This window comes from Argiope bruennichi, chromosome 9, assembly GCF_947563725.1.
Source record: "Argiope bruennichi chromosome 9, qqArgBrue1.1, whole genome shotgun sequence".
NCBI classification, from domain to species: Eukaryota; Metazoa; Arthropoda; class Arachnida; order Araneae; family Araneidae; genus Argiope; species Argiope bruennichi.
Genome location: NC_079159.1, coordinates 89,815,198 through 89,828,716, shown reverse-complemented (window position 1 = coordinate 89,828,716; position 13,519 = coordinate 89,815,198). Strand labels below are relative to the sequence as shown.

Genomic DNA, 13,519 nt, shown 5'->3' with positions numbered 1-13,519 from the left:
ATTTGTGTTTTAGACGCTTATTTCCCAACCGAGTGAGATTAAAATTTGACACAAAACTACACTTGTAGTCACAAAATCCCATGCCAAATTTTATATATTCAAGCCATTATGTTTTTGAGTTATCGCTTATACATATTTCTAATATAGATGATAGGCAGAATAGGCAGAAATTTAATAGACGTCAAGACTATAAATGTTAATTTTATGTAACAAATTTTATCTTTTTAGCTCCCTTCATTTTTATGTTATCGTGTTGAATTATATTCGAACTGCCGGTTTGACAAACTTTATTCTTAGCGGATTTTGCTCAAAATTTGATAGAAATCTACGGATTAGGTATAAAGGCCATATACCAAATTTCAGCCCTTTAGCTTAAAGCGTTTTTCAGTTATTCTTGTCACTCACAAATAGACAGACAGACATTTTACAAAAGCGTGTTTTTCGAACTCAAGGAGTTCCAAAACGTGAAGATTCGTCAAAACCTCTAGTTCGAATTTTTTGACGATTACTAGACTAATAAATAATTATTGCTAATATCTATTGCACTTTCAAGGCACTTCAAATCGTAATTAATATATATATATATATATATATATATATATATATATATATATATATATCCTGACTGTAACTAAATTATTATTATATTTATATTCGCAAATGTTCGCGTATCTTCTTCCACTGTCGTTCATTTTCGGAAATTTTTCACACCATTCAATCCTTCGTGATCTGAAATGCACACAACTAAGACATAGTTTCTTTGTTATCATGTGAGAACATAATGTTTTGGTTTGGAGTATTTGAAGCTTCAAAGTACACAGAAAATAGGAGATTTTTCGCTTTTGAGGCATCAATTTTTGGCTTTTAAGGTTATTAGAAAATGATAAAGAAAACCAACGCCGACAAAAAGTTACAACTTGGTGCGAATGTCCGCTATGTATCCGATTCTCCTATCTGGCCTATAAAGGACTGGGTCGTAAGAAGTTATCGCCCGAAGAAGCACAAGAAGAAAATAGGAAATGAAGGCGAAACAGCGAGGGGAGGTATCGAAAGTTTATACATATGTAATGATATTTTTACATCTAAATTGAATCTTAAATATTTTCCCAATTTTTATTTTAACAATTCCACCATTTATTTATTGTTTATTTAATTACTGCTATACCAGCTCTGTAAAACTGCTTTAATCATCACTTTCTCACGCTCCGAGTGAAGGGATAAAAATATGTCAAGAAAAGCGAATTCTTTTAAAAGATACCTATATTCCCCTTACCTAAAACGATACGTGTAAAAAAATCTCTATCGGTATCTCATAGTATAAAATTATTGGGATTGAATATTTCTCTCTTTCATTCTTTTTTACTCTTTATTCGCTCGTGAACGGACGTCAGTTAGTTATCGCTTCTTGTGCATTATTATGTCTCCCAGGATGGAATAAAAGGGACGTTTGAAAATTCAAAAGTGGCTTCTCTCTTCGGCCACGAAACTGTTCAAAAATATGTGTTTACTTTATTTTATTGTTAAGGAAATACTCTTCTCCCGGGGTTCTTTTGCCAATTTGTTGGTCTATTAAATAAACAGTCCTTTAGTGATAGATGACGACTTTTAATAGACACGAATACACAGAGACGAGCACCGGCGACACATAGCTACACACAACAACAAACAGTAGACCACAAGTAGTTATCGGTAGTAATAATGACAACAGTGCACAAAGCGGCCAGACAGAATTCAGCAGAAAGAGGGAATTCACGTAGCCTCACTCTACGCCATCTCCAAATGTCTGCAATTCTCTACCGTTTAATTGCTTTAGCTGTATCCAACTGCTGATTCTATACTACACGACCAGCTACTCCACACACGACACGATGCTGCTTCTACAATAAACGCCAGGACTTGGCACACAGCTCAGTTCAGCAATCGCTTGAACTCCACACAAAGCTTGTTCTTCGCTAGACCATTCCGCCGGTGCTTCGTTATCTTCTCGACGACTCGATACACGACTCCGACTGACTACAACTCAATAGCGACTGACTGCAGTTTGGATGTGGTAGAGTTTTCTGGAGCACCCGCCTTGCGTAGCAAGCCTATCTCCATGATCCTGGTAATAAAGGCCTGGCGTTATAGTATGCCCTTAACTTTGAAAATAGATGGTGAGCTGCAGCAGGGAGCTGGTCGGGGAGTCGTTAGCATGGGTCTGGATCGGAGAGTGAAATGGGCAGAGATCTTTGAAGACGCTGTCGCATAGTCCAAACATAGGGGAGTAGGAGCGGGAGTGAGCCTACTGCAGTTTCAGACTGCCGGCTTTTTATAGTTCCAGAGAGGCGGACAGAGAAGGTTCTGGCCCAATCAGGCGTATCTCGGTTCCTATTGGCTGGATTGGTAAAATTCTGGAAGTTTACAGAAATACTGTTTTGGCGCCACAGTCGCCAAATTTGTCACCATGTTCTGGAATACTGACTCAGCATCCGATCAGCAATCAACAGAATTAATCGTAAAAGTCTTTCCAGTGATTGAACTAACACTGCTGGGAAGCAACATTACAGATTAGTAACTAATATATATATATATTAAATTTTCTCCCAAAATTGTGATTAATTTTTAACGAATTATAATTTTAAAAAAAGATCACCTCGAGGTGCTCATTTCTTCCCATCAAAGTATATTTGTGCCTAATTACTACCGAATTACAATCGCCTAGGTTAAACAGTCAGTCCTGTGCAGCGCGCATGCATGCACGCATACACACAAACACATACCCTTTTGTTATCCTAATTATACTTAAATATTGCTCTTGATTCAAAATCAAAATAAAATCACAAATACGAAAAGAAAGGCTAATAAACTAATATGAAAAGATAGGCCAAAAGAGAAAGAACTCACAGTTGTAATAGACCTGTCTTTCATTGTAGCATGAACCCGCCTGCTATACTGAGAAAAACAATTTTTTATGCCATCATTGAGAGGTAGTTATACAAGTCTGTAACATGCCTAATAGAAATTTGCCCAATGTCTTATGCTTCAGGATTAGTCAGTTAAAATCAGATTAAAATTAACGTCAAAGGCCAAGATTTTTATTCAATCAAAAGTATTTATTCTACGTTTTTTTTTTTTTTTTTTTTTTTTTTTTTAAATAAAGGCCGTTGCTAAAAACATCAAAATAAATAAATTGAAAGAAAAATTATAAAAGGCTCTAGAACTCGGGTCGCTTTCTTTTCATCTTTAGACAGCTTAGTTTATTGATAAAGTCCATTCTAATTGTTGTCCAGAAGCTACTTTTTAAAAGATAAACAAATATTTCTGATGAAAAAATATTTTAAATGAAATAAAGAACAGTATTTTATGTTTTTGAGCCCATAAATAGACTGCTAAAAAAATTATAAACTCAAAAAAAAAAAAAAAAACTTACAAATTATAAATCTTTAGTTCTATATATGTAATGCGTGTATGTGTTTAAAATACTAATGGGTCAAGAATATTTCATTAAATACTAGACACCTCTAGCGACCAGCCGACTTACCGGAATTAATAATTGCTAAAAATTTCAATTAAATATTTTATGTTACTTGATCTTACAGGCTTTTTTATCACAATTATTTCTACTAGCATTCCACTAAAATCATTTAAAATTTGATCTCTAAACTGAGGTGGAAGTGATTCAATTTTTATTAATTCAAATACTTTTTATTGGAACCAATCATATTAAAATAAATAAATAAAAGCAGAAAAAAGAATCACTTAGCATTGACGTCTTATGCGTATTACAGAATATTTTTATAATTTATACAAAATCACGAACTCTAAGAAAAAATTTTCTGATTTATCAAAAATCCACATTTAATTTCAAAAGGATTAAGTGACCTAAATAATTAATTTTGTTTCAGATACTAAATGCAATTCTGAAAAAATTATGAAGTCTAAATTTCATATAGTCTTTCATCCTATGAATCATATTCCGTAAAATATTCTTATAACTTAAAAATAAAAGAAAGAAAGGAAAAGAAATTTAAATCCTCTATGAACAAATTTATCCCAGTCATGAAAAACGTAAAATCATCATTTTAGGAAAATCAACAATTTTATTATTTAAGGTCAATCAGCCTTAACCCCCTTCCCACAGCCAGTGTGCACCTAGCGTCGGCGCATTTTGCCCTCTTTCCTCTCATTTATAGTTATCCTGGGATCCCTGGTGTCTATTTATTTTATTGGCAGCTAGCGGGAAGCGTTCACGGTATTGGGAAATGTTGTAACCTCTTGTGGAACTGATTCTTATAACACAACCGGCTTGTAAACAAGACCATTGATTGACAGTTTCATGATCGGTACGGAAATATCCCATACGGAAAAGTCTTACAAAGGCGAGAGTGGTCCTATAATGGGTCAGATGGCAGATTTACGGCAATATCCGCAAAGGCTACGGGTCATAGGAAAGAGGTTTTAATAAAACTCCAGGTGCTGATACTAAGAGTAAGTGCATTTTCCTCGAGACGGTCAATGGAATAATCTGAAAACTGAGATTTTATAAAATAATATTTAGATTTGTATAATTGAAATCAGTTTCTATGGGAAAAGAACTTATTTACTAGCGTCTCAAGAACATTTTATTAAATATGACTCATAGGACCAAGGGACAATAAAAATTTAAAATTCTGCAATTCATCTTTAATAGAACATTTATTGACTCCAATTGCCTAAAATATAAATATCTACTTTATTTAGACCATTTTTTATTATTAGGTATGTATATCTGTTACTAAAGATATTAGCTGTTGATATTATATTTTAGGTATCAGCTGTTAGGCATCAATTAGAATTGATATAATATTAAACCATGTTTGTCTGAAACAGCACAGAGTTGTTGAATCAATAATATAAATATTTTAAAAGGTCACTGGAAACTTTTTCAGTTTATTTTTCGAGATTTTATGTTTCATGTGTATTTTATTTCATACAAATCTCTGCTATGAAACGATATTTTTCTAGATTTTGTTTGTACAGAGCGTTGATTTCATCGATTCATTTGAACTGTTGTCAGCGGCAACACATTTACAAAAGCTAACTTTTTTCATTAGAGTGTAATGTGCTCGTGCGGGCTGAATTTTATTTTGTGTGAAAAATATTGTGGAAAATATGCCAAGGAATAACAGTCTTTGTCGCTATATCTCAGTGTTTATATTCAAGTTATACTTAAAATATTTTTTACAAATTGGAAAAAGAATTATACGATAAAATATTACATATTATTGAACAGATTTTTTTTTAAATTTTAATTGTTCGTAAAAACCATTTTTATTCCATATTATTTTTGAAAAATTGTCAAAAAAACGTCATAATTTTGCTTAATTTTTAATTAAAATTCTAATTATTATTTTTAATTGCCTTGAGGTGCACGTTTCTTTCTCCCAAAATATATATGTGCCAAGATTGGTAGCTTTACCTGTATAGTGGGAATAATATAAAAATTAAAAATAAAATTTCATAATTTTTTCCAACAGTCTATTGGCAAAAACAACAAAAACACAATTAATTATATTACTTAGAGGATTATTTTTCTAATGGAAGTATATGACAGTATCCAACAATTTAAAAATTGCTCATTTGATTGCTATTAGGAAGTTCTGTATATTTAACTAGACTAGGCAACCGAGAGTACATTGTATTTTCTTTAGGTACACTTAGGTACAATGTAATAAATTGCCTTCTGAAACAAAAGTCATTTTACGAAATAGCATGCTCAACAAGAAATAGGTTATCTACCGTTACTTAAAAAAAAAACACCAGTGTCTAATGACGCAGTTTGACTCATAAAAAACAGAATATTTCGGTGTTTACATAATATAATACGTTAATTTGAAATTCCCAGGTAGTTCCAGATAAATTTATTAAAAAATACAATTGAATTTACAAACTTTTAAATTTGAATTTTACTTACTTTTAACTATGATAAGGATTTTTTTTTTTTTTTTTTTTTTTGTTAATGAAAAATATGAACTCTGAAATGTTTGTGCATTACCTAAATGATTTTTAAAATCGGTAAAGTTATTTTAAAAAATCAGTAGACTCAGAAGAAGAAAAAGAAAAAAAAATTTAAAAAATAAAAAATAAACGATGCTGAACTAATGTCATATTTCCGATTAAATAATTGTGTACAAAAACATCGATTATTGATCTGCAAAACATCCCACAAAATCACACAGATGCATTATTTTAAAAAATATATAAGCTGAACAAACAAAAAATTATCCTGTTCACTTCTAATTTTTAGGTTTGAGTTTAAATAATTTCAAATACAGCCATAAACAAGAAAATTTTCAAAATATTTTAATATTTTCCATACATAAGAACTTGATTCTAAAGTTTCCAATTCTGAATCTCAATGAAAATATTTCCATATCAAGAAATACGCCTTCTCCTATATTAAAAAAATAAAAATTAAAAGACAACTGGACACACAGTTTTTCCAATAGAAAAAAAAAATTCTAATCTGCACATTCGAAATTTAATCAAGTTTAATTTAATGTAGATTCTTTCATTTGTAGTCTATTTATTAGTCCGATGCGACTGCTGCTAATATAGCTAACCAAAATTCCAAATAGGAAGAGGGAAAAAGAATCAATAATTCAGCTCATAAGTGTTGCCACAAAGAGGAATTAAATATACAGCTTTAAGCTTCGATTTCCCCGCAACTCTTTTCCCCCGCTCCACAATTGTTTTGGAATTTTCATTACGAAGAATGTTTCATTTTCACTTTAAACGTTCTTCTGTCTTTTTACAAATTCCATTTCAGGCGCGGGAAGAAGCGAATGTATGGATTATATCGCCAGACGACTTCTGCTACTCATTTAATTCAAAGAGTTTGGGGACGAAGTTACTGAAAGTTTTACGAAGGGCGAAAAATCAGCATTTGAAATGAAATCGACCATGTCAACTGGCAACGAGAAATGACGATTCACTTTTCTATTCTTCTCACACTCGCTCTTCGAAATAACTGTTAAAAATCCATATTCAATTTTAAACTTTTAAGAAGACCAAAGTTTATTGCGCGCAAATGTTTAAAATAAAAAAAATGGCACAGCTGCAACAAGACTGCTTAGAATTTATTTAATTAAAATATAAAGTTATTCATCTCTAAAAGCGGAAAGAAATACTATGATTTAATTAGCTAATCGTTTCCACCGTTTTCTGCCTAATATAATTTAACTTTACTTATTACAAATTTATTGTTTATCATTAATTTTATTTATTATTAAGTACTTTTGAGATATCGCAATTTCTTTTTATGGCACAAAAGCACGAACAAATATTCTTATTTAAAACGTATTTTTCGAACTAATTTCTATAATCCATTAGTTTACACAATGAAAAATGAACACTGAGTTCTATACCGATATTTTTTACCTTCTCGTGAAATTCTGTCGACTTTATTGCAAACTTTTTAAATAAACTTCATTCTTTTAAAAAGTTATTGAAAAAACTTCGTTGTTTTTCAATGAACTTCGGTTCTTTTCATTCGCCTAGTTAAGTACTTAATTGTCTTCACAAAATGAATTTTCAAATACTTCATCTAACACCTATTCAGATATTCATTTAAGATTAATATCCAGTTTAGAAACAAAAGATGGTATTTGAGAAGAGAATTCGTAGTTGGATTATAAAAGCGATACCTTAACCTACATCCATCTTTTTAAATTTTCACACCATGCTAAGTAGGAAAATATTTGATTCCGAAGAGTTTAATGTTCACAATATCTGAGTACGTCTCAATATCACGAATTTTCAATCCGGAAGCTGATATTGCCAGAAAACACACTGGCATCTTATTCAAATATTTAATCATTGTCTTTTGCATGTTAAGTCTTGGTAAAAAATTTTATAAGGCAAGTCTCTAAACTGTGCAAGATTACATAAAAGCTTAAAAGAACACACATACAAAGAAAAGCGATATGCGTCACCTTGTTGTTAAACATCTGGGGAGGGGAAGGTACATTTGGCTCTATTTACCACGCACTCATCCGACAGCAACAATGGTTCCAGATGTTGGGGACTGAGCTGTTCCGTTGTTTAGCTTTCTACCGCACATCATAAATGAAAACGAGAATGGTGAGGGAGTCGGTTTCGTTATCGGGGAGTCGCAGGTTCTAATTTCCGATTACCTAGCACAAACCCTGCTTCATACGCCTGGTATTCATTTTCAGTTAAATACAACTGAGGGCCAAACATTTGGTAATGATTCGAATTATTATCGTCATCTTCTGATCACAAATCAAAATTATAACATCTATCCACAAATGCAGCTTCAGTGTTATTTTAAAAACGGATTTCCGTGAACGAAAATTGATTAATTTAAAACAAAATATTTTAAACAGCATTTTGAGATTATTATATTATGATTATGATATTAGATAGCTGTTCCCGATTAGACGATACATGTAATTCTAATAACGGATTGCGATTATCATCTCATGGTGAGGGTACAGTGGTCCAATATCTCAGGACTCGCAGGACTGGAACGTCTCAGGTTTAAAAAAAAAAAAAAAACCATTCCATTATAGGTATGTTATCAACGCAAATCCCAGTGTACAATAAATCTGTCGCGGTCAGATATCTTTATAGCGGCAAGGAGGTTTTAAATGGAGATGTCAGTTCCATGTGTCCTCACGTCATCTAAACCCAATTTAAATTGACCAATTAAACGTTCTGCATTATATTATCTAATTAGACACATCTACCACTTAAGGAATGTGCTCCCTTCCTGATTCATTTAAGAACACATGGAATATTTGAGGTATAGGCGGATTATATATAATTTCTATATCGAAATATAACATCTCTGGATGACTTAATTATAAGTTTCAGATGCGATAGTTCGATGCCCATATGACTCAAAGTCACAACGATCAATAGGTAAAAAGACACATTGTAAATAGCTTTTTATAACTTCAAAACGTGATGTTAATCGAGAAGTATTAAATTTACATTTTGTAAACTATGAACCTCTTCGTCCATTTTCTCATCTGTATTATCAGCAGGTCTATAAATGATGTATTATAAGAACAGGAAAATAGAAACGATAGATAAATTTTCAATAAATTTTAGAGCATCTTTCCGAACTTTTCATCGAACAATCTTATTAAGTTCAGTAACGCGTTGTAGGTATTTATTGTCAAATGACATTGAGGGATTTGCGAAATCCATATATAAATTCAATCTGCATAAGAGGACATAGATTATAAAGAATATATTATAAAAATTACATACCAGTCAGTCTGTTTAGCCGATTGCTTCGAACCTGGACAAAAGTCTGAAAAGAACAGAGAACAATAAATATGAAAATAAAAATTATTTATCTACAACATTATTATTTTATTTATTATCTAATTATTTATCTTAGCAACACATGAAAAGCTGAATCTTAACAAACATCCGATCAGAATTGTGTTAAAGTTATAAATTTGAAAATGGATAAAATTATCTTTCATTTGGTTAGATTTAGTTACGTTATTTGTAAAGTGTCAAAGACAGGCATTAAGGCTGCTGAACAATGATTGCTTCTCGAAGAGCCGATGTACATTGTGATGTGGCAGGCGATGAAATGGTCCGGTTAATAAACAATGTTGTGGATTTGTAAAACAGCAAAGTGAGTAATGATTCTTAAGTAATGTTAAAAAAAAAATAATGATTCTTAAGGATAAACTAAAATATTTTTGAAGCAACCATAAAATATATTGAACTGGAAAAGAAGTCTGAAAAAGTCTTTATTTTCATGAAATGATGAGATATTGTAGCGGGAAATAACCATTACCTAAGAAATACCGTCCTATTCATAAATTAATAAATAAAGAAAATCTATCGGGGGTTTTTCTTTATATGCTTTGTCAGTTTTTTTATTAAGAAAAATAAATGAATAGTTTATTGATTATATGTCATTCTTTTCAAAATATAATACAAAATACTCCAGAGGAAAGATATACATAGTACATATATTTTACGTAAAAAAGATTTCCTAATTTGTCTTTCTCTTTTACGATATCAGTAAGCCTTGTCAGATAAATAAGTTTATTGTAAAGTTAAACAAACGAAAATGGATAAAAGATAATATTAGAATAACAACAAAGAAATATAGTGTCGTTTAGCATTTTTATCTTTTTCAATTTTTAAGGAAGAAGGAAAAAAAAAAAAAAAAAAAACTAAATTTTTCACAATCAATAATGAATATGGCGGATTTTTCCCCCCACAATAATAAATAGATCTATGTCGTATAGATATCAAATATAGATAAGTATAAATAGATCTATGTAGTATGGATATCAAAGGAAAGAAAAAAAATCTCCCATATTCTTTATTGATTATAAAAGAACTTGAAAACCTCTCCCTTTTGTAGAACTTGAAAAATTGAGGTAGGTGATGTCGCTTGTTAAATGACAATATTAGATGTCACACTAAAGAAACTCAACCTACAGTAAAATAAATTATTCATGAGAAAAAAGGTTATGTTTGACAATTGATCTTCTAAGAGTTTTATGGTAAATGATCTCCCAAGTTTTTCTAACTGTATTGTAAATGGAGACAATTCATGAAGCTTCACAATTTACACGTTAAATGTAAATGCTCATAATAATTTGGGCACCTAATATATTAGCTTGAGCTGACTGAAATATCAAGATCTTTTTCCCCCTAGTAAAATGTATAACGGATAAGACTGTATCAACAGACACAAAATTAGACAATACTCTTAACTCGTGCAAAGTCGCGTGATCGCGTTAATGCCCCTCCCCCCTTCTATTAGTCTACTTTTCAATGCAAAAGATTTTTGTCAAGGATTTTGTGATTGGACGGCCTTAGGGCAAGATATTATATTATTGTTTCTCCTTACCTTGACCCCTTTTTTAAAAAAGTTTGATCATTTTTGGTAAGAATCAAGATAGTTTTATAAGCTCAAATTGCTTTGAGAAATTCCTCGTTAATATGTAATATTACGTTATATTTCATTCACGTGCAATCAAAAAAGATTATATTGTCCGAAATGATGTCATATAGAATGTAATAAAATACGTAAAAAATATAACTGAACTAAAATATTTGTTATCAAATTATTCAGTATAATTTATTTTTGTACTTGGATTCTACCAAAACATTTCTGAATATTTCCTTTTTTCGTATTAATTTATGCTAACCTGTAGCTTCAACACAAGCCTTTCATCTAAGCCGGACTGTATAGTGGTGCCGTCAAATACCAGGGTTGACATTGTCTGGTTATAGTTATCGATGCTTTCATATGTATTATTTCCATTTAATTAAAAAATAAACTTTATTTCTAATTAAATAAATCATTTGTCACCTTGAAAAGTGAAAAGATAAATATCGTTAGAGAATGAAATGTTTAGATTTTTTTAAAGATTAAAATCAATCTAGTTTTTATCGATATAAAAAAATCGATATCTATTTTCTCCTCTGTCGAGAGCGCTTTTTCCGCTGACTTTTGTGGAGCTTTATATTCTTTGTGCAAGATGGGTAAGCGTGGGGAATAAAAAAGATGAAGAAAAAAAAAAGTAAATAAAAAAAGAACATTTCATCCTCTCAAAGTACTGCCAGGTGATAGTTACGGTCCTGATTCTTGGTTGGCCTGCTTCCAGGCATCCCCCCCCCTAAATTTCGTCAGATGTAATTTTCAATCACAGATGGAAATATCTACAAAGAAAAACTGATTTGGGCTTCCTCGTGAAATCGCCTTTGGGAAACTATATAATAACTGTATGTTGACAGAATTTGGTAAGTAACATTTTATTTATCGACGGTATTTTAAAGTATCATTTAAATCCGACTCATATCTTCACAATATGCCTATTTTTTTCTAACAGTATTTTAAAGAACACGAAGAACGATTTCCAATAGAAAGCAGTAAATGTCAACTAAAAATAACATTAAAAATCTTTTATTATTACTTTAATTAATTACAAAGTTTTTAAACTATTCTTCTTTATTTTAGGTTTATTTAGTACCAAAACTTAATTAATGGTTCGAAAATAAATTTGAAAAATCGATGGTAAAATAATTTGAAATAAAATAAAAGTTTTTAAATGAAACAAATAAAAAAAAAGCAGTCGAATCATATGACGTCACGATTTAGCAATATATCCGAGCATTTCATATAATCATGTTACAGTTTATGATGAGCTGTGGTAAAATGTAATTTTTCTCCTGCAGGGCAAATGTGTGACGTCTAATAAATGAAAATTGAAATAATTTGGCTGAATTTCACTAGACTGAAAAAAAAAAATGAAATATGTAGAAACCAACATAAATAAATGTTTACAGGACAATTCCGGGGCCCATAATTAAGAATTATGGAAAATTCTCTTGGTCAGATATTTCTAGTTTCATGTTTTTCAAATGAATTTGAAACTAACATTTTGTCTTGAATTATTAAACCAGGGTGCATTTCCCGATTATCGATACACTCGCAAATTCTACTATTTAATGTTTTTCGGAAAAAAACCAATACTTATGACTTTTTTTTCAAAACCAAATTGTTATTTATTATTTATTTATATATTTTATTTTTATTCATTTTATTATTATTATTATTATTATTACTGAAAACCAACTATTACGGCTACCCTTGCTAAAATCGGGAAGAAAAAAAAAAAATTAGAATAGATTTATTTTTCGGCCCATGAATTCTAATGTAAAGAAAGGTGTAAGTATTCCGACAATCGTATTCTTTTTTCCCCCCAACAAAATCGAATTTTTCAAAAAAAAAAAAAAAAGCGGCTACCGAACAATGAAATTTTTACCAATTATTTCCTTTTTTCTAATACATAGGTGGTTCAAAAATTAAGTAACAAAAGCCATCATTCTTTACCTTTCAAACTAAATTTTAAGTCTACACAAAAGATTATCTCAGTATTCAAACATCAATGGTATATAGAGTTTGTTATGTCGCAACGTTCCAGAATAATATTAGAAGACGGAGGCGTCAATGAACAGTCGACGATTGAAGTTCGAAGTATAACATTCGAATAATTTCGGAAAGTATCCTGTAGTTGCACGATAATACCCACCCATACGTAAGTTCGAATATGTGCAATTTGATACTGCATTACCAATTAAAATGTATTAGAAGATCCTTCCTATCTTCCGTATCTAGCACCAAGTGATTTTAATCTCTTTAGTTCCTTAAGGAAAAATTTGGCAGATCGATATTTCAGAACCCATACCAAAATGCAGGAAGCTATTTTTTTTGGGGGGGGAGGGGGAGAGACCTACATAAAAAAACTTAAAAAGCAAAACCTTATCTAAATATAAAATTTGATCCAAACCGTTAGGGACGTTTCCGAGATACACGAAATAAATATATATATGTACAAGAATCGCTAGTTTAAAGTTATAAGATAACGTGCAACAGCTCATTTTATATGTCCTTTTAATGCCTACAAGTTTTAAATTTAAATTATTTTTTATCTTTATTTAAATGCGAAAAAACGGTGTCATCCTCTTTGCCTCTTATCCGCTAACATAT

General features: G+C 30.9%; 1 protein-coding gene across 1 annotated transcript in view; it reads right to left on the bottom strand.

Moving 5' to 3' along the window:
• Positions 1-13,519, bottom strand: part of LOC129984215 (E3 ubiquitin-protein ligase RNF220-like) — a 46,703-nt gene that overhangs the window by 22,798 nt on the left and 10,386 nt on the right. The window contains exon 5 of the mRNA XM_056094041.1: positions 9,259-9,301. Within this exon, the coding sequence (XP_055950016.1) occupies positions 9,259-9,301 (43 nt within the window). The remainder of the gene's footprint in view (positions 1-9,258; positions 9,302-13,519) is intronic.